The 26,406-nt window shown below is 31.2% G+C and overlaps 2 protein-coding genes across 3 annotated transcripts in view; both read left to right on the top strand.

The window, feature by feature from the left end:
• Positions 1-1,649: 1,649 nt before the first annotated feature.
• LOC127724166 (C-Jun-amino-terminal kinase-interacting protein 1-like) lies at positions 1,650-26,406 on the top strand. Of its 2 annotated transcripts, none has more exons than XM_052231051.1 (11): positions 1,650-1,812; positions 4,867-5,164; positions 6,427-6,556; positions 13,631-13,975; positions 17,137-17,256; positions 18,041-18,121; positions 18,814-18,914; positions 19,772-19,876; positions 22,281-22,357; positions 23,396-23,494; positions 24,118-26,406. In XM_052231051.1, exons 1-11 carry the CDS (start codon positions 1,769-1,771, stop codon positions 24,188-24,190), a joined length of 1,473 nt encoding a protein of 490 aa, XP_052087011.1. In that variant the 5' UTR covers positions 1,650-1,768; the 3' UTR covers positions 24,191-26,406. The 2 variants fall into 2 exon arrangements, with proteins under 2 accessions (XP_052087011.1, XP_052087010.1); XM_052231050.1 differs by having other exon boundaries at positions 17,083-17,256.
• Positions 10,530-26,406, top strand: part of LOC127724169 (uncharacterized) — a 483,200-nt gene continuing 467,323 nt past the window's right edge. Inside the window, exon 1 of the mRNA XM_052231059.1 lies at positions 10,530-10,684. The gene's annotated coding sequence lies outside the window, so the exon portion shown is untranslated. The remainder of the gene's footprint in view (positions 10,685-26,406) is intronic.

The raw sequence follows: 26,406 nt of genomic DNA, 5'->3' as shown, positions 1-26,406 counted from the left end.
GGGTGGTTATGGTTTAAGTCAAAAAATTCTTTTTTAGTTTTTCGACGCTATTAATCAAATTATTTTTCTCAAAATTTTACACTATAAGGAAAATCTGGATTCAGAATATTTGTTTTTGTCGTCTGCTTGACCACAATATTTTTTTCATCAAATTGGGGACAGAATATTTTTTTAGGAAAAAACCATATAAAACCCTAAACCTCCCCCCCTTGAAGTTAAATGGTCGTTCCCTTATGTTTATAATGCAGTAAGTATGGTCAAAATTCACATCTTAAATATTATAGTTTAATAAGCTTCTGAGGCATTTTTCTTGATAAACAATTTAATATTATACAACATTATAGCTATGACATCCATAAACATTTGAATAGAAGCAGAACTACTAGTATGTTAATTTCAATATAACTTGTGAATTACTATGACATTTGAATCAAGTGATTCAACTTGCCCATAGATGAATGTTTAGCATCCAGTGGGCAATATTAAGGCCATGTTCTGGACATGAACATGATAATATGGGATGAAAATGCTTGAAAAAAGGGTTGATAGGGGCCCGCTAGCCAAGACTACTAAATTTTGGGTTGAGGTCATAAATTTTAGGGGAAAATTTCCATAGTGCATATGTTAATTTTCCATATTTGGCAGCAATGGCAGGTTTGGCTCCTAGGCAGCTGCTAGATGAAAAAAAAAGTTTTTTTTCTTTGTATAAGTTACATTGATGTATATATCCTACTTGCTCAAAGGTAATAATGGCTTATTTAATCCATCTGAAAATGTTTTTACTTGCTACAATTGTTTCTGTCTTCTAAACGTCAGGTGCAAGGGCATGTATTTTACCAGTAAAGCCTTTGATTTGAACCAGTTGGAATCCAACCTGCACTCATGGCAAACAAGCAACCAGTTTTACCACAAACACACTGAGAGAGTTCTAGACTCATATCTAACATCATTTGATATTTGATTGAGTTACTCAAAAGAATTTCAGAAATATATACTTTTAGTCCAGGTTCCAATGTATTTGTACATAGGCAGTTAATTAACTTACTCAAACTTTAGAATAAGTTTTGAAGATTTATTGAGGTCAAACAGACTATCATACCACATCTTCTTTTATATACATGTATTAGTTTCGATTATTCATCTTTAACCCCCCCAAAAAAAATAATAATTTTTATCAAAATATCATACAATATACACTGTACAGTCTTTCCCAAATGGAAAAGGGGAGATAACTCACCACAAAACATGATAATTATTTCATTCCAACAAAATTTTGGTTTCAATAAAAGTTTTAAAACATGAAAAATTCCTCTTTGAAAAAGTAATAAAAAAAAAAATTCCACTTAATATGTTCAAATAAAAAAATGCTGTGGGATTTCGCTGATTCAGATTTGTTTTACTAATATTCCACTAAATCCATCAATGAATTAACAAAGCATGGCCTGTTAAGGTTGTCATAATCAAATAAATCATTAAATGAACAGTAAATAGTCTGATTTAATAAAACAATTAGATTTTTCCTTTTAACATCACATGATATTGATTTCTCTCTACAAATTATCATAATCAGAGAAGCCAGCCAGTAGGAATATGGTAAAGGTTATTGATTTAGTCTCTGTAATATATTGTCTTATGTAGACGTCAATGGATGCTTCAGCCCACACACAAATTTTAATTCATGCAAGGAAAAGAGCATATGACACTTAATGATGGAATAAGGATAACACTAGCTTAACATTGAACATTTTAATAGTCTAATTTTGGAATTATGTTAAGATTACATAGACCTCTGAATTCAGACTTGACATTCAGGTATTTTGATGTTGTTGTTTATTTTGTAATGTTTATTGTGTGTTGTCTGCCATCAGGATAGCATATTGTTCATATTTATATACCTGCAATGACTGTTTCATAATATTTACATATATACATGTTCATATGCGAAAATTTGGGTTCACAATATTATGTATATATGTATAGCATTTATAATTAATTCTTCCGGGACTTACAGTTTCATATAATCATACTGTCTGGGAGGATGTCTTTTACTCATGCTTGGTTAAATATGAAAAATAGGAAAGTGGGGGAAAAAGGGGGGGGGGGGTGTCAGTAGTCCGTCTATGCAATTTACTCCAAGGCCTGTAGCCTAGCTGAAATTGTAAAATATTTCATAAATAATCTTTGAAAATATTTCAAATTTATCTTATTTTAAAGCCCTGATAATTGATCATTTGGGAAAAGTAAATTATATGTCAGTTGTATTTTTTAACTTCTAAACTGGAATGAAGTTCCAAATTCCTTGCATAATATGTTTTTTTTTACTTTAATAAGAAGCTCTCTGCTACAGGTATAACTTACTGTTTTAGATGAGTTTCTTTTGAACAACAGTTATTTGCACATACACCAACATCAGGGCCTACATGTAGCAACCTGTATGCAATTCCAGCTGTATTCACATCAGAAATTTGACAAAAATGAAATCACAGTAGAATCTTATTTGTGTACAGTATCGTTTTGTTTTTCATAATGATCCAGCGACTTCGTAAGAAATATGTTGACTCTTCGGTGCTTTGTGTCTATTGTTTTTATATTAGTTGTTTTTGTGCCTCATATCTTTTGAGTTAAGCCCATAGTAATTGATTTTTACACCACTGTCCCAGGTTTGGGGAGTGTTGAGCTCTCACAAATATCTCCCCCCGCCCTGCACACACACACACACATTCTTTATGTGCCTATCCCAAGTCAGGAGCCTGTAGTTCAGTTGTTGTCGTTGGTTCATGTCTGTCATATTTGTTTTTCGTAAGTTGTTTTGTTATAAATTAGGCTGTTAGTTTTCACATTTTTTCATGTCAGGGCCTTTGATAGCCAACTATACCGTATGGGTTTTTCTCATCGTTGAAGACTGTACCATTGCCTCTAAATTCTAATTGTTTACATCCATTTCATTTGAACTTAGTTTGAAGATAGTTGTATCATTGGCAATCATAACACATCAGCTTATTTTTATAGTCCTTAAATTGGTATCTTAAAGGTTTTTTATTGGTCTGCCTTTCTTGAAGAAAAATTGTACAGTTCAGATTAGTGTGTTATGGTTAAAGGTTCCTTCACTGATAAAGAATAGAAAAGCAAGGTAGATAATTACTTGGATATGATAAATATTCAAACATGTACATCTTTTTTTATATCATTCATTCTTTTTTTCAGACTTGTTCATGATAACAGCCCTGATAATTTATTCTTTATTTTTTTAGACTTTTTTCGTGAAATCAGCTTTGATAATTCTTTTTTTTTTCAGACTTATTCATTACATAAGCCCTGATAGTTCATTCTTTTTTTGTCTTCTGCGCAACACATTGCAGGGGACATAGAAATACCGGATGACCGTCCGTCCATCCGTCCGGTCTTGTTAGCGCTCTGACATGTACAGTTCTTGCCAGATTTTAATGAAACTTATATCATAGGTTTATATTAGCAATGTCTTGGATGAGTTCGAAAATCAGTGCTGATCAATTATTTTTAAAAGAGTTATGCCCCTTGGAAACATTAATTATATGGATAATTGCATCATTAGTGCTCTCATGTGTACAATTCTTTCCAGATTTTTATGAAACTTATATCAAAGGTTTATAGCAGCAATGTCTTGGACGAGTTCGAAAATCAGTGCTGATCAATTATTTTTAAAAGAGTTATACCCCTTGGAAATATTGATTATATGAAAAATGCAATATTAGCGCTCTCATGTGTAAAATTCTTGCCAGAAATTTATGAAACTTATATCATAGGTTTATATCAGCAATATCTTTTATGAGTTGGAAAATGAGTGCCGATCAATTATTTTTAAAAGAGTTATACCCCATGGAAATATTTATTATATGGAAAATTGCCTTAAGAGCACTCTAATGTGTACAATTCTTGCCAGATTTTTGTGAAATTTATATTATACGTTTTTGAGGAGTGTGAAAATCAGTGCCGATCAATTTTTTTTAAAAGAGTGATGTCCCTTGGAAATATTGATTATATGGAAAATTGCATTGTTAGCAATCTCATGTGTACAATTCTTTCCAGATTTTTATGAAATTTATTTTATTGGTTTGTATTATCAATGTTTCAGACAAATATGAAAATCAATGCAATCAGTTATTTTTAAAAGAGTTATGTCCCTTGGAAATATTGATTATACGGAAAATTGCATTTGCTCTGAAGCCTTCATTTCTCTAAGATATTTATAATTGTTATAAAGAACAAACAAAAGTGTTTTTTTTTAGTTATTGCCCTTATACCTTGGATAGATAAAATATGATCAATGCGGTAGACATTGGAAGTCTGTTCTTTTATTCAAACTTGTTTGTGATACTAGCTCTGATAATTTATCTTTTTTCAGACTTGTTCATGATATCATCCCTGATAATTCTTCCTTTTTTCCAGACTTGATCATGATATCAGCCCTGATAATTCATACTTTTTTCAGACTTGTTCATGACATTAGCCCTTAAAAATTCATTATTTTCTTCAGACTTGTTCATGATATCAGCCATGAATATTCCTTCTTTAATGAACATGTTTATGATATCAGCCCTGATAATTCCTTATTTTTTAGACTTGTTCAGGATACAAACCCTTATAATTCTATCTTTTGTCAGACATGTTCATGATATCAGGCCTGATAATTCATACTTTTTTCAACTTGTTCATGATACCAGCACTGATAATTCTTTCTTTTTTCAGACTTTTTCATGAAATCAGCCCTGATATTTTTTCTTTTTTCAGACTTTTTCATGACTGTTCATGGTACCAGCCCTGATAAAAATTTGTTCTTTTTTCAGATTTGTTCATGATATCAGCCCTGATAATTCTATCTTTTTTCAGACTTGTTCATGACATCAGCCCTGATAATGCATATGAAGAAGATGGTGGTAGTGATTACTCAGCCAAACAACAGTATATACTCTCATGCTTATCACAAACAAAACAAAAAACTGTTGACAGATGTAGACCTAAAAATCACATTGAAAGAACAGAGGATAAATTAGGGTACCAACATAAAGAAGATATACTGGTTTCCCAACAGAAAGCTCTAGAGAAATTAAATAATGTTATAAATTCACAGTATCTAGAATGCCAAGAAAATAAATCTGATGCAAGGACAAGTTCTGTAACTTCTGAGGTATGTTTATGTTGTTTTACTTCATAAATAGACACAGAACTACATAAAGGGATTCAGGGTCAAAATAAAAAAAAACTATATGTGCATTGTTGGTACATATAAAATTTATTTATATTAGCTTTAGAAACACTGTTTCCACTGTTTCAGTAGTAGTGAGCTCATATATTGTTTTTATCCAGCAATTTAATTGTGACACTATTCCATTTAACTTTTTATCAGTCTTTGATTTTTATATAAATAGACATGACTAAACCATGGAGCATGAAGAGAGCAACAAAATAAACTGTGATGTAAACAGAAATTTTTAACATTACTGTTCCCTCTCAATAAAGCAAACATTTATTTGAATACCTGTTATTTGTACAATAGCTAATTGCAGGGTGAATTATACATATGTTTCTTGCTGTATAATCAACTATATTACATTACAATGATAAACTGCTCTGCTGAATGATGAAAACAAATAACATGAAAGCCAACATAATTTCTTTTAAAGAATGAAACAGTAATATTTTTCCATAATCTCCTACCTAGTTTTTTGCCTTATAAGGTACAGTGGATTCATTTATTTTCGTGGGTAGCAATTTTCTTGGATTAAGAAACACTTGCATTTGTGGATACTTGATTTCGTGGTTTTGCTAAAGTTTGCATACATTTTTATAGAAAATCTATAATTTGTTGAACATTTAAATTCATGGATTACCTGTACCCACGAAATCCACGAAAATTGGTATCCAACGAATAATTTAATGAATCCACAGTACATTGTTATTATATGAATCACACATATTTTATTTTTTTCTGCTGTTTTAGAAATATATTATTGATTTGGTCCCATTCGACAAATATGTCCATTAAAGAATACCCCCTTGAAATATTACTTGAATATTAACTAATTGACGTCAGTAAGTAATTTATCAATATTATTACGATATACTTTTGACTTGACTGACCTTGATCACTGGATGCCAACAGTTGTTATTGTAGGATGTTCCATTTAAGAAAATGTTTTCCGTTATAGATTGTATATCTGATTTCTAATCAACTATTTTATGTCCCAATCGATATATTTATCAAAATTTAACAGATCATGTGTTGATTTGTGAGTCATTATGCTCCTTAATATAATAAGTAGAATGTCATCTATTACATTACCAATTCTGACGTAAAAATGCTGTAAAATTGAATAACTTTGGAAAAACATTTTTGATGGTGTTTTGAAGTGCTACTAAAATTAATGCAAATTTTTATCTTTATTTCAGGATCTAGACAAATCTCAAGACAAAACAATTCATAAGTATTTACCAAACAACAGACGATGCCAAAGTTCAAATGGTTTTAAAATTCCCAAGAGGCCAAGAAAACTCCCAGAAATTCCTAGACAATGTAATGGTAATGACCTTCAAGTGATAATTATTTCATTTTATTGATATTTACTACTTTAGTGTGATACAGATCTAATATTATTCCCATTTAAGTAATTTTCCAGTTTTTTATACGCCCGTCAAAATTTTGACGGGACGTATTATGGTATACAAATGTCTTCTGTCCGTCTATCCGTCTATCGGTCTGTCTGTCCGGCGTAAACATGTCGCATCGTAACTTGAGAACGACTTATCCAAATTTCATGAAACTTAATATAGTTGTTTCTTGTGATGGTCAAACGATCTGTATACTTTTTGGTGAAAATAAGATTAAAACTTTTTGAGTTACAGGACTTAGTAACTAAAACAGGTGTGTGGTTTTTTTTCACATGTCGCGCCGTATCTCAAAAACAATTTATGATTATTGCTGAAAACTTTACACACTTCTTAATTATATTAATCTTAAGATCTGTATACTTTTTGGTGATGATTCAAAATTTTATTTTTGAGTTATTGAGTATTTTGTAAAAAAAGGGGGAGGGGTTTTTCACATGTCGCGCTGTATCTCAAAAACGATTTATGATTATTGCTTAAAATTTTACACACTTCTTAGTTATATTAATCTTAAGATCTGTATACTTTTTGGTTTTGATTCAAAATTTTATTTTAGAGATATTGATTTTTTTTTTTTGAAAAGGGGGGTTTTCACATGTCGCGCCTTATCTCAAAAACGATGTATGATTATTGCTTAAAATTTTACACACTTCTTAGTTATATTAATCTTAAGATCTGTATACTTTTTGGTTTTGATTCAAAATTTTATTTTAGCGATATTGAGTTTTTTTTTTAAAAAAGGGGGGTTTTCTCATGTCACGCAGTATGTCAGAAACTATTTATGATTATTGCATAAAAATTCACACACAAGACGACAGGCGTATCATGGGCTCATGGCGCAGCTGTTTATTTAGTCTTATTTAGTATTTTTTAGTTGTTTATGTTAAACAGGAGCACTATGTATGAACAGAAAAGATGAATGTCGCTGAGATATCAACCCATCATTACAAACCAACCAAAATGACCCAATTTTTTGTTTGTTTGATGTAATGTATTCCCATGAAACATTGTAGGACACTTAATATCACAACATTAGAGTAACAGTTTGCTTTCGCATTACTATGGATTCATTATTATTCCTCGGATACCAATTTTCGTGGATTTCGTGGGTACAGGTGAACCATGAATGTAAACGTTCAAGGACACATTTTTCTTTAGCCTTGTATGCAGACTTTGACAAAACCATGAAATCAAATATCCACGAAAATAGATTTTTATCTTAATGCATGAAAATTCGTATTCACGAAAATAAATGAACCCACAGTATATCTGAATCTTCACAAAGATAATAAGTGGGTTGATTTTCTACAGTATGGGGAATTTTATGGTTTACAATTTAACAAAGTGTTTCAGGTATTTGTCTAGACTTGTAAGAGGGTTATTCTTCCAAATGGTATTTAGAACCCTGCATATGGGGTACAACACCTTTTGTTAAGCGACTATCAATGTCTTGACCAAATTTAAATAGGATGCCTTGATTAAATTTAAATCTGCAGTTAAAGTCATTTTCGTTTTATATAAAGTTATAGTTTATGCTTTGAAAATAATCATTGACTAAGTATGCAACTGAAGTTTGTAAACTCACCTTGAAGTACCTCTTAATAAATTGCTGTTATTTTAAATGAGAGAAAAATATACATTCGATTTAACTAGGATTTGTTTACCTTATTCCATTTCTAAAATGTCAATAACCTGGTGTCAATTAGGACAAGATCGATACCATCAGTGTTTCATTACACCTCTAGTGAATTATTAATATTGTTTAATGTTTCCATTTCTATTGCACGTTACTGAAATTAATTTCTGAATATAAAGCTTTTATAAGGTTATAACAAGTAGAAAAATGAGTATTCATTAATAAGAAATAATTCATTTAATACTGTTTTTATGATTTGATTAATCATAATTAGTAAATTGATACCATCGATTCAGAATACTGTTATGTAATTACAATATTATTTTATTCACTAAAGACACGTCCTAGTACATGTATAACTTAGATTATGCAATTTAAATAAATTTGATTTTAGTGAATCTTATTTATCGATCATCCTTTATGAGGGTGTGGATGGGGGTTTACAGAATAGAGAATAATAGACAAAAAATATAAAGAATAGAGAAAAATGGACCAAAAAAAGAAGACTAGAGAATAATGGCTTAAAAAATTAGAGAATACAGAAATACAGGACTCCCCATCCAGACCCTCCTTTATAAAAACTTTGAACTTCTGTTTTGCAAGTAAGCCAAATCTTGGGTAGATATTTTCCTGAAGGTTGAACTAAAATTTTTAACTTTGCCTCCAATTTGATAATGAATATGGGTGACATTGTTACAACCCATGTTCTAGATCTTCTAGTTTTCAAGCTCTGAGACAATAAATACAAATGTATAACAGAAAGATTCCATATATAGTACTAAATGAGAAATGAAACTATGGTTCATTTTGGTCAATTACTATGGTAACAAGGTTAGATTAAAAATCAAAACTTGTGAAACATATTGACTAGTGAGTGTTGTGACTTTCTTCTTCTTCTTTTCTTTTAAATTTGAACTTGTCCGCACCCAGTCTCCAAAACCGTTTGTCAGATTAACTTAGGGATCCCCAATATGTTAGACTAACATGCCTAGTGGTGTAATCAGGGTTTTGTTTGTGCAATGGGGTTTATAAAGGGGTACTTTGAGGGGCATAAAGAAAGGAGGAGTTTACTATAGAACCCTATGGGATTTTAAAATGTTTTATTATCAAATAATTATCACTTGAGAACAGTTAGTGATAGACACATGGGGTCTTCAGTAATGACCATGGGAACATACTGAAAGGTCGAAAGGTCAATGTTCAATTATGACCTTGACCTTTGACCTTGAACTTTTTTTTCTCAATTTATTCAATAGGGAAAGTCCTTAGGGGTTTATACTTAAGGGGATTTGTTTGGGAGACTTCGTAACCGCATCCCTTCACAATCATTTCTTGTTAAGAATTGTGACATGGGTGGTCCACCCAACCAATATAGTCTACATCTTAGAACTTAATATTTCTTTGGAACTTTTGGGAAATATATTTTTTATTTATATTTTTAAGTGCTGTTTAGGCAGTTAAAGAAAATATGTGAGAAATTTTTCAAGTGTAATTGTAACAAAAAATTTGTTCCGCCGGAACAAATTTCATAGGAAATATGTTCCACCCGAATTTATATCACAGAAAATACGTTCCAGCTCTGAAAAATTTGTTCCGGAACTAATTTTTTGGCCAAATGTGAAATAAGTTCCAGAGCAAAAATCATAGCTCCATGAATTTTGTTTCAATTAATATTAAAAAGTTTTAAATAAGTTCCTGTGACATTAGTTTTAAACGAACATGTAAATATTTCTTAGAAACTAATGAATAAGTTTCGCTCAATCATTATTGCACACCGAAACATTTACACTTAAATTATAATGCAAGCTAAATGCTGTACTGTGTGTACTTGCATGGGATACATTTGCAATTGAAGGCATGACTGTAACTATAGGATGAAGATAAGAAATAAAAGCGATGGTAATGTATCATAATTTGTATTTATGTTTTATGCGGTATTCCTCCTTGGTTCCTGTTAACAGTTCAACTTAACTGTCATATGGCCCCGTGTTCTAGTCATACATGTACTTAGGACATGGCACAGTTTCAAAAGAGTGTGTCTTTTTTTTCTACATGTCTTTTGATATTTATAAATGATCAAGTCACTTTGTCCTTTTCAAATTAGTACATATGTTCCTCTTAAACTATACTTTTTTTCTGAATGATTTTTCTTATTCTAATCTTTTCTGGTTCAAAAGTGTCATTTAGATATTTTTTACAGAGTATATAATTAAACATTTCCTATACTCCATAGGATCCAAACTGGATGATTTACACTTTTAATCTATTATATTATTAATATAATACTTATTTTTATAATGCACTTGAATGATAACTTTAAACTCACTGATGACAAATGCTCAGTATTTAAGATAACTTGTTTAACAAGTGGAACATATTTCACAGACAAGGAACTTATTTCACCAGGTGAGGAACAAATCTCACAAACTCAGAACTTATTTCACCAGGTAAGGAACAAATCTCATAAACCCGGAACTTATTTCACTAGGTAAGGACCAAATTTCACCAACCCGGTACTTATTTCACCAGGTAAAGTGTGGAACTTATTTTATAGAGATGGAACAAATTATATAGAAATTACCTGTGAAAAAAGTTCTCCCAGAACATATTTCCTGTGATATAAGTTCCACTGGAACTTTTTTCACAGGAACAAATTTTGGCTCACATAATTACTATGGTTCAAATTATCCAACCAATATGGGCGTGAGTATGGAACTTAAACTTTTATTGGATCCTAAAGAAAATATGTAAGAAAAATCATACAAACCACTAAAGCAATAAAAAACAAATATTAACGAAAGGTTCCCTTTTTGATACTTATATAAATTGTAACTCACTGTTGTTGCTTTGACAGACAGACCAACCTGTAACAACTCAAATGAGTTATTTATTTTAACATTGGAGTATAAAGGAAATATATACCATTATTATTCATGGGAAAAAAAAATTTCGTGGATTTCTTGGGTACAAGTGAACCACAAATTTATATGTTCAATGTTCTACATATTTTTTAAAGGCTTGTATGCCGACTTTTGTAAAACCATGAAATCAAATATCCACGGAAATACAATTTTTAGTTAGTCCATGAAAATTGGTACCCACGAAAATAAATGAATCCACAGTAGATCTGGAAATTCACTTGACAAACTGAATGAAAATATAATAGAAATGTTCCTTTATGGGATACTTTATACTAAAAGATTTTTTTGGTTCAGGCAGGCATACAAATATCATATGGTCAAAGGACAAGGTTCACTTTAGGCCAAATATGGCCTTGAATTTCAACTTTATCATAAAATTTCAAAGTTGCTATAATTTGGTTCTTAAATGGGTATATTTCAAAAGTCTGGCTTATTAAATTATAATCCTGGTACCTTTAATAACTATTTACTTCTTTGTTAAAGTAAATCTCTTCATAAGTGTACATTTTTGGCTTCAGAATCAGCACATTTTGGATATATTGTTAAATTACTATGATTTAGTGCATTTTTCGGACCTAAAAGCTTGAGGAAATCTTTGGCCGCAACCTAGGATCCATAATGTTCTGTAACAAAAAGTTGCCAATGATGATATTGATTCCTTAGACACAAAAACTTTCTTGATCATGGGTGGCTGCCAAAGTAAATTATGCAAAAAACTGTTAAGAATTATTGAAAATTTGACCAAAGCTGACGTTACAACACAAATAGTGCAGTCTTCACACTTAACCACAAGTTCTACGGCCCATGCTTGTAAAATTGCTTTCGGGCTTGTAAAACTCCCTCTACAAGCCAACAGAATCCAACTAAAATTTAAAAAAATTGAGCTTCAGGCTTGTGGACTCAAAAGTTAATCGTGAAGGCTGATAGTGCATACTTGAGGAGTCAAAACTTAGTTATTTTTAATGTGATATGCAAAAATGAAGTATATTGTATTAATAGTAATATCACAACTATTTCTATGTCAATATTGTAGTATTTGGGCCTGATTAAAAAAAACATCAAAATCTAAGAGCCAATTTTAACCCTTTGTGAACCTTCTCCTTTCCCCCCATCAAAAGCGATTAATTTAATAAGACGTTAGTGTTGAATTTAATTTAATAGGAGGCTATGAAATTTTTTTTAATTTGGATTCATCTTGAGAACTTTTGCCTGGCATACGAGCAAATGTAGTTTGCATCTAGGCTCTCTGCAAGGCCATTTTCAACTATTGGTTATTTGATTAGTATGGTAAACAGGTGAAGTCAGTATGGCCTTTAGAAAGAGTCTTTTTTTGCAATGTATTTGAAAATAAGGAGATTTCCATACAATTTAGGCATAGTAATCAAATAATCAATACGATGCCATGTGAGACTCTAGTTTTCTTTCATGTGAAATGCCTTTGGAAATGGGATTGAGTAAACATTAACAGGATAATTGGAAATGTTTTGCTTTAGGTATTTTAATTGGAAATAATCTTGGTTTAAGTATTTTTATTCAAAATTAATCTTGATTTAGTTTTTGGTTTGAATTATCTTGATACATGTACATTTATTTTGCATTTACATTGTATCATAGATCAAATTTATTTGTTCAGTGTATGTTCACTGGTGTTAATATGTCTTTTGATTGAGTTAAGCCATTTCAATTGATATTTTATAGTGTGTCTTTCTATGTTGTGATGTTACACTATTGTTTCAGATAAGGATGAAGGTTTGGTACCATTAAAACGTTTAAACCCACTGCAATTGTTTGCACCTGTTCTTAGTCTGGAATCTGATGTTCAGTAGTTATCTTTTGTTGATGTGGTTCATAAGTGTTTCTCGTTTTTCGTTTTTTTTATATAGATTAGACTGTTGGTTTTCCCGTTTGAATGGTTTAACACTAGTCATTTTTGGGGCCCTTTATAGCTTGCTGTTCGGTGTGAGCCAAGGCTCCGTGTTGAAGACCGTACTTTGACCTATAATGGTTTACTTTTATAAATTTTGACTTGGATGGAGAGTTGTCTCATTGGCACTCAAACCACATCTTCTTATATCTATTAACCTTTCTAAAAAGTTATAGAGAGCTTAACAGTATCATAAACTAAATCAACATGAAGCAATAATTGTTGATCGGTACTTGAGTACCCATACTGTTATTTAATTCCTTGTCTTAGGTATTTAATATCTTCTTCTGTTTGGAACAAGTTACTAATTCTGTATCTGATTATAGCCAATAAAACCTTAGCCACATTATAAGGCAAACTATCAGAATTGATATTTGTCAAATAATGATTTTAAGATGATGTAAATTTGATTTTAGTATTTTTGTTAGAATTAAACATGATTTTAATATTTTGATTAAAAATTAGTCATGATTTAAGTATTGTGATTGGAATTGATCTTCATTACAGCTGAATTACCAGTAGAAGAAGACAAGCCAACAGTTAAAAATGAGAAATGTCTTGCTGACGAACTGCAAGAAGCTCTACTTAAAACTGATTCTGAAGAGGACGATGTGTTTTTACCTAGTGAACCTACTGTAACAAAACAGTCATCTGCTAATGACAAAATATATCCAAAATTTAGTCGAAAATATTTAGAAGAGTTGAAATGTTCACACTTTACAAACAGTGTTTCAAAGAACACAAAACCATATCTAAATTCTAATAATATATACTTGGAAGAGGATTCAACTGTTGAGACAAAACATTTATCTGTGGCATCAGCATCCGGAAGAGACAGAAGAGATTCGGATGGTATGTATTCAGAACCTGTTATAATTCTTCTTTGTGATTTTTGTTTAAAGGTAACAAGTAACAGACTGTAAGGCCCTCGGTGCCCTAGTGGTTTAAGTAGTTTCTGTACAGTCATCACTAGCCTATCAACACAGGTTGTGAGTAAGAACCCCACTTCTGCATTGTGTTTTTGAATCTGATCTTAATTGACTAGGATTACCAGTTTTCCTGTAGATGGTCTGTGCTTCTCTCCACGTAATGTGGCTTCCTCCACCAATAAAAACTAGCCGCCATGAAATAGCCAGCATGCTGAAAGTGGAGTTAAACACCAAGCAATCAATCATTAACAGATTGTGCATTGATTTTTCTGTAAAAATCTTGCTTGCCAAAATATCAGGCCAGGATCCTTTAAGTTCGCACCAAGTTGTTTGAGTAAATTTTTGTTTAGTAACTGGGTGATTTGTTGATGGCATTTTAACATCCAGAAATTTATTGTAAATCTATATTAAGGAAGAGATTAGTTAATGAATTTGAAGGACCATTAGAATGACAAAAAAACACAAACTATTTTAATAGTCTAAAACTGCCCCCTCCCCCTTCTCCCCCCCCAAAAAAAACCCAAAAACAAAACAAAAAACAAGTGTAGTACTGCTTTGACTAATCAGAGAATTTCTATCTGGACTTTTATTATAAGAAAAAGAGCATGTACCAAAAATGTTTTTTATATCCCATAGCATATCATAGAGACAACCAAATTTCTATGAACTATGTTTAATATACAACATTGTTTACATGAACACTGTGTGTTACAGAGTTTGGTGGAAGTGTCAGCACACATGAGTCGTCACACGTGCATTATCAAAATACTGAATTACTATAATATGCAGTCTTTGCGATCAACCACAGGCCCACCAGCAAAGGCTTGTGAAAATGCTGTCGAGTCTGTAAAAATTATATATACAACCCTATAGAATCTAACTAAAATTTTCGTAAAATTCAGCTTTGCACCTGTAGATTCTAAAGTTTATCGTATAGACTAAATATGTGTTTCAAATAATAATTTGACTGTTTTAGAAACTCTGATCTGAAAAGTGTCTTTTGCACTGTAAGAATTGATATATTTTATAAGCATCAATATTTATTTTTTCTAAGATATGTAGGGTCATTTTATTGATAATATTGATATTATATATTCGTACTAAAAATCATATCTATTAGTGATTTTTTTTTAAAGATATTCCCTTTTTTGTGGATATTTCAAATAGATCTTCTTCAATTATTTGAGGTTAAATTTGATACATTGATTAACTATCCTTTCATTTAATTTCAGAAACTTATGTTTTTTTGGGGGTAAGGATTGCATTAACCCAAATCAAAACCCTTATGTGGCTGGCTTAATAGTTATCAATTTTCCAGACTTTGTCACTACTTTTGAGAAAAAAAAAACAAAACATAGTGAATTCGGCACAACATTCTGTACATCCTATCTATATAAAAATAAGCAGATGTCATATGATTGCTAATGAGACAACTATCCACCAGAGTTCTAATTAGGTGATATAAGCAATTATAGGTCACCGTACGGCCTTCAACAATGAGAAAAACCCATACCGTATCTTTATAGTCAGATATACAAGGTCCTGACATGAAAAAATGTAAAACAATTCAAACGAGAAATCTAACGGCCTAATTTATAACAAAACAATTTACAAAAATAAATTATGCCAGACATGAACTAACAACACCTATTGTACTAAAGGCTCCTAACTTGGCTGTTAACATTTCCAGAAATTTATCATTGAAATATATTCTCAAATGTTCAAGTTATAAAATGATGTTATAACCATACTTGTCAAGAAAATCACATCAATTGAGCATGGTGCATGAATCTAGTATCTATTCACAAATTATCAATGATTTCATTGTTAAAGTAATATTTAGAATTGGAGTTATCTTCTCTGTCCATAATTGTATTTTGTTCAACTTCAATTAGGGACTCCAATTCATGGTATTGCCCTACAATGCTTACGGTAGATCCAGTGTCTCTTTCTGAGCATCCCTTCTGGGCAAAGTTGCAAAAAAATATTTTGGTTTAAAAATATTTTACCAAGTATCATTCTATATTCAACAGAAACATCTAAAGCTTGCAATTTATTGATTAAACTGTTAAAAAATTAAATTTTTTTTAAGTGTATTTACAATAAGACCACCTATTTTTATTTGATATTTCAGAAGTATATATGACAAGCAATTCTCTCATTGAATTTTAACCATTTCTATTGTTTAATATTTTCTGAATAAGGAAAAATTTAAGTTTCCCCTATATAACCCCTATAAAATATCTGATTTCATTAATTTTAATGTATTTTAAGGAAATAAACTGACCCCTGTTTTTATATAGAAATTTGGAAGTACATTGACCCAGAAGTCTTTTACAGAAGTTGAAGAAAAATCTATAGTCAAACATTAAGACACACCCCCTACCTTAATACAATGCAATGTTTAATTTTTAGTTCCGTTTGCAAAATTAATGCAATCTTTATCCTTTAGTGCTCACAAGCACTTTGATTTAAGGATTATATAGATATAAGAAGATGTGGTATGAGTGCCAATAAGACAACTCTCCATCCAAGTCAACAATTTGTAAAAGTAAACCATTATAGGTCAAAGTATGGTCTTCAACACGGAGCCTTGGCTCACACCACACAGCAAGCTATAAAGGGCCCCAAAAATTACTAGTGTAAAACCATTCAAACGGGAAAGCCAACGGTCTAATCTATATAAAAAACGAGAAACGAGAATCACTTATGAACCACATCAACAAATGACAACTACTGAACATCAGATTCCTGACTTAGGACAGGTGCAAACAGTTGCAGCGGGTTTAAATGTTTAATGGTACCAAACCTTATGTTTTAAATTTATCAAATGTACACATATTCCCAAAGAATGCACAGAGTTCTACATATAATACTTACCCTATTGTCAATGGAACCAGTCCTTGATCCATATCAGACCTCGAACTAAAGCTCTCAGGCTTGATCTAAGAGACAAGGAGGACTGATGCCAAGGCTGATATGGAAAATGTTAAATAGTTATCTATAATAACCTCCTAATCTGTACTTCAGGTTCAGGTTCAAGGAGAAGGTCATCGTCTAGTTACCCTGGTGTTAATTATTTAGATTTGGAAGTAACCCACAGAGGAATGCACAGATTTATACCAAGACATAAAGACGAAGTGGAGATAGAAATAGGAGATCCCCTCCATGTAACAAAAACCAGTGATGATCTTTGGTGTGAAGGTTTGTCCTTATATATGGACATAAATTATATTTTATTTCTCAATATATTATTAGAATGTACTAAAATTTGTATGTCACATAAGGTATCTGAGATTTCTTCACATGGATTACACATAATTATGCAGTCAAGTAATGAAAAATTTGGGTATTTTTATTTACTTAAAAAAAAAATCTTGGGAGTTCGTTTTAAATGTAGTATTTTCTTTCATTTATGAATTTTATAAAAAGGATTCGGGAAAAATCAATTAGACGGCAACCCATTAATAAAAATTAATCAAAATAAACATATATAGAGATCAAAATCCAGTAAATTTGCAACAACACTGCATGACAAGCTCTTAAATAAGTTGTGAAAAAATTCAACAGACTATCATATATCAGAACGGAAAAACAAGCGCTGAAAAAATCCTTAACTTGGGACAGGTATGTCAACTGTTGTTTGGGTTACACTAGTTGTTTTTTTTTTCATTTTGCAATCAATTTTGTTGTCATGTTGCAATGAAACAGATATTTATGTTTACATTGTAAACTGTATTCACTTGCATACAACATAAATTGAAAATTGTAAATGGAAAATTTATTTTTATATGTAACCTCAAGTCTAAAACTATTGCTGCAAAGATTTATATATATTTGTTTGAAGTTTAAATTTTGAGGCATTTCTGATAAATCTAAAATAGGTAAAAGGTAAAAATGTCTTACCTACAAAAAAAAAAAAAAAAATAAAAGCAATAATTTATGACAAATTAATGACATATACTTATAAATGTTTATTGATTTAAAGGTGTCAATTTACGATCAGGACAACAAGGAATATTCCCATCAATGTATGCAACAGATTTACAGTTCTTAGAGGAAGAAACAGGTAATTTAAGGTGCTAAGTGCACTTTATTTGCAACTAAACTGATTGATAGCTCATTTAATCGACATTGAAGACAATATCCATTGATTTAACTATTGGATATATTTTTGTATCTTATCTAGTTGCTTGTATTTTCTAAAATATTAAAGAGAGGCAGAAGATACAAAAGGGACATCCAAATTCATAAGTTTGAAAATAAACTGACAGCTTCATGGAAAAAAAGGAAAAAACCAAAAGACAAACAACAGTGTACAAAACACAACATAGACAACTAAAGACTGAGCAACACGAACCCCACCAAAAAGCAGGGGTAATTTCTTTTAGGCCATTAAATTTTTTGAGGGGGGGGGATAAAGATTGTACAGTGCAATTGAGACACTGGCTGGTTATTTCAACCATTGTCTCTTCCTGTGTTTGTGAGTTTGCACATTAAAGTGCAGTGAGGTGAACTTTCGTTAGATCCTATACTTACTCATGTTTTCTAGCTATTTATTAACTTAATAATACTGTCAAGCCTGCTATAAAGTGGTTTGGTTGGCTATTACCTAAAGTTTGTCTGACTGCCACATATCAGAATGTATTTTGTTGCTTATATCCCATTGATAGTTATTTATAAGAGAGACCTACTATTATACATAGTTACAAAAACAAATAAATTGACATACTTTTTAATTATTTTTCCTGATATTTATAGAGGACGAAGATGGAAGTTGGAGATTCCAGTTACGATTTTTAGGATCAGTAGAAGTTAATGGGCACAAAGGAGATGAAGTTTTATGTCAGGCAATAAATAAGGTTTGTACTATGGAAATATTTACTGATGCGAGGCTTAAGCACTCCTGTTTTTTTACAGAAGACGAAGGTTGCACTTGGTCCGTGTGTCCATCCAGTAAGTTTTCTGCACTTTTTTCTGTAATGCCTGAATTGATGGATTAGACATTTCATAATTTGTCATATTATAAGAAGTTACAGATCAAGTATGAGTTTTTGTCCACTTGAGCGATTTATGCCGAAGTTGCACCCCCTTTGACATAGAAAATTGCTTGAAATTATGTGTTTTCTACACTTTTTTCTGATATTTCTGAATCAGTAGATATGATATTGGTATTATCATACATGGTCATATCATAAGAATGTACAGATTGAGCTTTAGTTTCATTCTGGTTGAGTGATTTGCAGGAGTTGTGATGCTTGGACACAGAAAATTCCTTTAAATATAAGCTTTTAGAGAAATAAAAACCTTGATGCTTCCACTATCCACATCCCCTGAAACAGATTGCTGACAATACCCACATACCCTGAAACAGATTGCTGACAAACTGTACCATCTTTGTATTCATCTTTGCATTTTTGCAAATGACCAGAGCATTGCTTGAGTTGCTTTGAAAATACTGGAAAGCAATTAATGTTTGCTAGCAATTTATTTTCATGACTTTCGCTAGTAGGTGAAAAATCCAGTGTAAATTGTTGCCAGTATGTCAAACTGTGGTCTTTTCTTATTAGAAATCAATAAAGTAAGCAAAAATATATCGCTTCAAAGTCGCCTAGAATGGACTAAACGCAAAAAAAAGTATTTGCAGAAAAAAATTGGTTTACACATTTGTTTCATCTCAAACTTAGTTTAACATTTTTTTCTTTATCTATTTTGACAGGTTGCTTTATCCAGACGGTCACAGAAGAGTTCAGTGCCTCCACCATTATGTACAGTAGAAATAAGTCAGTATGGAATAAGAATGTTAGACAAAAGTAAAACTGGGGTGAGTTACTGTTTTTATCAAATGTTTGATTATACTCTGTGAATAATTATTTTTTTTAACTTCCAAGCAAAAGCGACCTAACCTTCTTAGTTTTCTGGTTTTAACCATTTCAAGATTGAAAGCATACTAAAACGCTTATATATTATAAAATTGAGAATGGAAATGGGGAATGTGTCAAAGAGACGACAACCCTACCAAAGAGCAGAAAACAGCCGAAGGACACCAATGGGTCTTCAACACAGCGAGAAAATCAGGCACCCCGAGGCGGACTTCAGCTGGCCCCTAAACAAAACTGTGTACTAGTTCAATGAAAATGGACGTCACACTAAACTCGAAAACATATAAATGAAATAAAATTAAAAAACATACAAGACTATCAAAGGCCAGAGGCTCCTGACTTGGGACAGGCACAAAAAATGCGGCAGGGTGTAACATGTTTTGTGAGATCTCAACCCTCCCCCTATACCTCTAGCCAATGTAGGATAAACAAACACACAGCAATACGCACAGTAAAACTTAGTTTAAAAGAAGTCCGAGTCCGATGTCAGAATAGGTAACAAAAGAACTGCTTTTATACATACAAATATATTGTTAATACATGATTTAATTTAGATGTACACAATTTGTAAACAAATATTATTAAGGTCTTTCCTTTTCCAAAAGGGAAAGACCTTACTGTATTTCTTCTTCTGATTATTATTATTATTATTATTATTATTATTCTTTTTGTTCTGCCAAACTTTGACAAAATTTCCCTCCGTAACCGTAAGCCATGTCGCTTTCAGGTTCACACTTTGTATCGGTGTCACAAATACCTATCCGGAACTCACCCTGTGAGTCGTAAAATTTGTCGGTCCGGAGTTATCCCTCCGAAACCTAAAAACCTTGTTATCATTCAAACACCGTAACCTTAATAGGTAGAAAAAAAGCAAAGGGTGAAATTTGTTCAGGACCAGACCCCGGTTCTTCCTTACATTTGGATCGAAAAGATTCAACGACTCATTGGTAGGGTTATGCCCCTTTGAAAATTAACCGGTGTCGGTTGGCCACCAAAACTCAGAAACCGTAAGTCGTAGCCACCTAGGATCTTCACCAATGATCATCAATTCATGTGACTTTCAAAATGCCTCAAGGTCAAAATTTGTATGTTGACCTTGACCTTTGACCTTACACCTTGTTATGGGATAATCTCAGAAACCATTATACTTACAGAAGTTTTGAATAGTGGAAAATGTTTGGGTCATTAAGGCGCAACTTTGTTACATTTTGACCGAAGAGATTTGACCTTTCTGTAAGGGCATAACCCCTGTTTTAGGTTTCTGAAAAGACAAAATCAGCTTTTACTATATAACCAAAGGTCCTAGATCAATGGGTCTTCAACAATGACATTTGGGACCAATGACCTTGACAAAGGTCACAAGGTCAAAGGTCAAGGTCATGTCCCTGATAGCGAATTATGTGTTTTTGACCTTATTTAAAGGATTTAAAGTGTGTTTTAAAGGTTTTTAAGGTTGACCTTGACCTTTGACCTTACAACTTTTTATTCGATATCTCAAAAACTATTATACTTACAAAAATAGTAAATAGTGAAAAATGTTTAGGTGACTAAGGCACAACTTTTTTACATTATGACCGAATAGATTTGACATATAATTAAGGGGCATAACCCCCGTTTACGCTTTCTGAAAAGACAAAATTAGCTTTAACTATTGAACCAAAGGTCCTAGACCCTTAGGGTCTTCAGCAATGACATAAGAGACCAATGACCTTGACAAGGTCACAAGGTCAAAGGTCAAGGTCATGTCCCAGATAACGAATAAATGTTTTTAACCTTATATAAAGGATTTTTAGTGTGTTTTCAAGCTTTTTAAGGTTGACCTTGACCTTTGACCTTACAACTTTATATTCGATATCTCAAAAACGATTATACTTACAAAAATAGTAAATAGTGAAAAATGTTTAAGTGACTAAGGCGCAACTTTTTTACATTTTGACCGAAGAGATTTGACCTATCTGTAAGGGGCATAACCCCTGTTAACTGTTTTAGAAAAGACAAAATAAGCTTTAACTCATGAACCAAAGGTCCTAGACCCAAGGGGTCTTTTGTTATGACATCGTGGACCAATGACCTTGACAAAGGTCGTAAGGTCAAAAGTCAAGGTCATGTCCCAAATTCCAAATTATGTGTTTTTGACCATATTTTAAGTGTTTTGTGTGTGTTTTAGAGCTTTTCAATGCATTCTACGCCTATTGAAACATATATTTTATATAATGAAAAGGAAAGACCTCTCAATTGTTCAAGAACAATTGACATTTTAATTATTTATCTCAATTTTTACAGTGTCGATTGCATTGCTTTTTAATTATTTACAAGATTTAATTATCATTATTATTATATTTCCAGCATGAAGACACAGATTTTACTCATTTCTTTGCATTAAAGAATATATCTTTCTGTGGATGTCATCCTAGAAAAGACAAGTAAGCAGGATTATTATAAATGTTAACTCTTTTATTTTTATTTTATTCTGTTTTGTCCAAACTGGGCTGTTTTCATAAAGTACCAAACTACCTAATTATAAGGGATTTGAAAATGAATTTAAATATTTCAAACATCATTTTGAACATTTTGTTTCAGATACAAGGACAAGGATTTTGTAAAAATACAAGTTCATTTGAATTTTATAATGGGAGATAACTCAATAATTCACCTAAGTATCTGGAATTTGAATATGTTTTAAAAGTTTTCAAACATTATTTTGAACATTTTGTTCGCGATACAAGGACACAGATTTAAAAAAAAATACAAGTTCATTTGGTCTTTATAATAACTAAATAATTTGATCTTTATAATAGGAGATAAATTAATAATTTGATCTTTATAATGGGAGATAAATAAATAATTTGATCTTTATAATGGGAGATAACTCAATAATTTTATCTTTATATAAATGGGAGATACAAGATCTCTTGATCTTTATAATGGGAGATAACTCAATAATTTGATCTTTATAATGTGAGATGACTCAATAATTCACAATTGCAATATTCATTATAGTGTTTTTTTTTCATAAAGCCAATACATCATATGTTTTAAAATAATCCAATTTTTTTTGTTTCATACAACTGGATGTATCAAAGTCCAGACTTCAGTATTACTGTTTTGGTTAAAATGTTAAAAATCAGAATTACGATCTTAATTATTGTGTAAATTCAGACTTATGAATTGTTTCTTCTCTGAAAACAATTTCAATTACTTCACATTTAGGGCTATTCCATTAAAATGTATGTGGGAGGGTAGGAAGGGACTTTCAAAATATCCCTACAACCAAGAACCATTTTTTAGATAATTTTGCATAATGGTAAACACATACTGAAAAAAGACCCATGACCCACATTCAATAATTAAACTTCCCTTCCTACCCTCCCACATACATTTTAATGGAATAGCCCTTATGTCAAGTTACACTATCTTGAATTAAAAATATGTATTGTATGATACCATATCTTTTTTTTCAGGTATTTTGCTTTTATTACCAAACATCCTAAGCTATATAGATTTGCATGCCATGTATTTCTTGGTGAAAAATCAACTCGTCAAGTCAATGATGCATTAGGGTATGTTCTTTCATAACATTAGTTCTTGTTATAGTAAACAAATAAATGGAAACAGAATAAAAAAAAATTGATTGATTCTGTCATTAGCTACTTATTAATTTTCATTATGCTTGACTTGAAAATTGAACAAACATTCTAGATTTATGTAAAAATGAAGCACAATTTGTTTTTTATAAAAGAATTTTGAATTTAGGTCAGGAGGATACATCCACTGTGGATGGAGGGAAAATCTGTATCAAACTAAGCTGTACAAGTTATCTGTATTTGACATATTGAGAAACAGTTGTACTTAAAAGGCTTTTTATATAGTTAACAGTGGTAGATTTAGGGAAGGGTAGGGGCGTACACCCCAATTTCTTTGATTGGAAAAATTTTCATTTATTGGCATAAAATCCTAAACAACAAATGTTTATCCTTATGAAGTTACTTTTACCTTTATGGGCAATTACATCCCCCTTTCCTCAAACCCTGGAAACAAATATATATACTCTTTAAGAGAATGTTTATGTGAATGGAAAATCTACATTTATGCACTTACAATTATTAAATACATTTTTTGTGTCAGTTATTAGTAAATATGGCATACATGTTATCCATTCTAATTGTTTATTCCTTTTTTTCAGACAAGCTTTCAAGAGATTTTACCAGGAATATATGGCATTGACACATCCAACAGAAGATATATACATGGAATGATAGACAATAACTTAGTTTGTAAATATACGATCGAGACACTTGATAAATATTCATACAACTTTTGAATATTCGACCAACCAATAAAAATTTTGAAAACTGATAATGAATATTCATGTCCAACTAATGAATATCCAACCAATCAGTAAAATTGCTGAAAACTGAAGAATCTTTGAAATAAGAATCTGTAATTCTGAGAATGAAGAAACAACTGAACATTGCTTTAAAATTGCTAATAGCTATTGTTGATAGTATGTGAGTAACATTGACTTACTTGTGAATCTGCTTAGCAGGCTGTAGAAAATAAAGAAATCAGTTTCAATTTAACCACCATTTACCATTAAGCATTACTTCTACCCAAGGAAGGCAGTCAATGTCAACATGTACCACCAATATAAGTAGTAGTCATCTTCAAAAAGACCTTTGTTAGAAAGTTGAATTTCAAAGTAAGCACACGTAATAGTGATTTCAATGTGCCTTCCTTGGAGTAAATTTATGTTAACAGGGAAAAGTACAGTCAACCCTCTTTATCTCAAAATTTCTGTTCTCTCAAAGTTATTTACTTCTAATATCTCAAAATTCCTGTAGTCTCAAATTATCAGCAATTTGTACATTCCCCTTTGATCTTACTGCCTAATATTCTTTAGATCATGGACAGGAACTGATACTCAAAAATATAAGGCAATGACATCATGTATCAGTGCAGCAACGTCACATATTTATGTTTATCTGGGTTAATTTATCAATGAAATGCACACAAATTCATTCCCACAATCGAACAATTATCAGAACGTTTTATACATGTGAAAATGATTTTACTAACTCTTTCATATTCTCAACCCTAAAAACATATTGTTATTAAAGACAAATTGCCAATAATAGAATAATGGCATTTTTTTTTTTTTCACTGACTTCATCAGCTCGAATATCAGATCACCCTAGTGTGCTGGATTGATATTCTTGTTGATAAAGTAAGTTCCAGTAGGAATTTTGAAAAAAAGATAAAGACTAAAGTAAGAAATAAAAGCAAGAATGCCATTATTCTATATATTTATTTTGTTTAGTCTGATCAACTTTGAGATAATGGGAGTTGACTATGCTCAAATTGTTACAGATGTTATTAACTGACATTTAATATTGTTGAAATACTTTACATGATTCATTTATAAAACCAACTTATTTTCAAACTTACTTAAAATTTTATATTGCTGTTTTCATCAATATATTTGATCTGTGATAAATTGGCTATTTATAGTAACCACAACCATGTTTTATTTATTTTTGATTGAAGTTGAGGTTTTAAATTTATAATTCAAACCTTTGTTGGACTGTGATAAATTGACTGCTTGTTTGTTTTGCATGTTTTAAGAATGAATGTAACTGTAGTCTGTTGAATGACTGTGGATTAATTAATTTTCGTGGGTATAGGTGAACTGCGAATTTAAATGTTCAACAAAATAGAAATTTTCTATATGCTTATATGCAGATATACCAAACCATGAAATCAAATATCCACGAAAATAGTGGTTTTCTTAATCTAAGAAAATTAGTATTCACAAAAATAAATGAATCCACTGTAGCTCCCTAATTTGTGAGGAGATTGTATAATTCCTCACGTCAGTCTTGCAGAAATTTAAATTCAAAGGGCAATATTTATAAATTTTAAGAAATTTAAATGTTATATAATATGAAAATTGAAAATGAATGGTATTTAGAAAAAAAAATCTTTCATTTATTCCAAAATTTGTAACAGAATTTCTTGAAGAGATATTACCCATATGGGCAAGTATTTGATACAACATTTTGATGTATATAATTCAGCAAGCATATTGTTGATTCATAGAAATAAAGTTGAAAGATTTTACTAGTATAAACTTATCCTTAAAGCTTCTGTGCATATATAAAAAACTCACTTTTTCATGAAATTGTGCAAGAAAACTGACAAATTATCTTTTATGAGGCAGATGATGAAAAAGCTTTTGAAGACAGCAAAATTCATTTATATTATACTTAATATTTGTAGTTTTTATTTTTGCGGTCATATATTGGTATGACGTTGGAGTCGTCGTCGTCGTCTTCCGAAGACACATTGGTTTTCGCACTCTAACTTTATTTTAAGTGAATGGATCTCTATGAAATTTTACCATAAGGTTCAATACCACAAAAGGAAGGTTGGGATTGATTTTGGGGGTTATGGTACTAACAGTTAAGGAATTAGG

The sequence above is a fragment of the Mytilus californianus genome, unplaced genomic scaffold (assembly GCF_021869535.1).
Source record: "Mytilus californianus isolate M0D057914Y unplaced genomic scaffold, xbMytCali1.0.p SCAF_14, whole genome shotgun sequence".
NCBI classification, from domain to species: domain Eukaryota; kingdom Metazoa; phylum Mollusca; class Bivalvia; order Mytilida; family Mytilidae; genus Mytilus; species Mytilus californianus.
The sequence above is the reverse complement of the archived record's forward strand: the minus strand, read 5'-3'. Positions and strand labels throughout refer to the sequence as shown.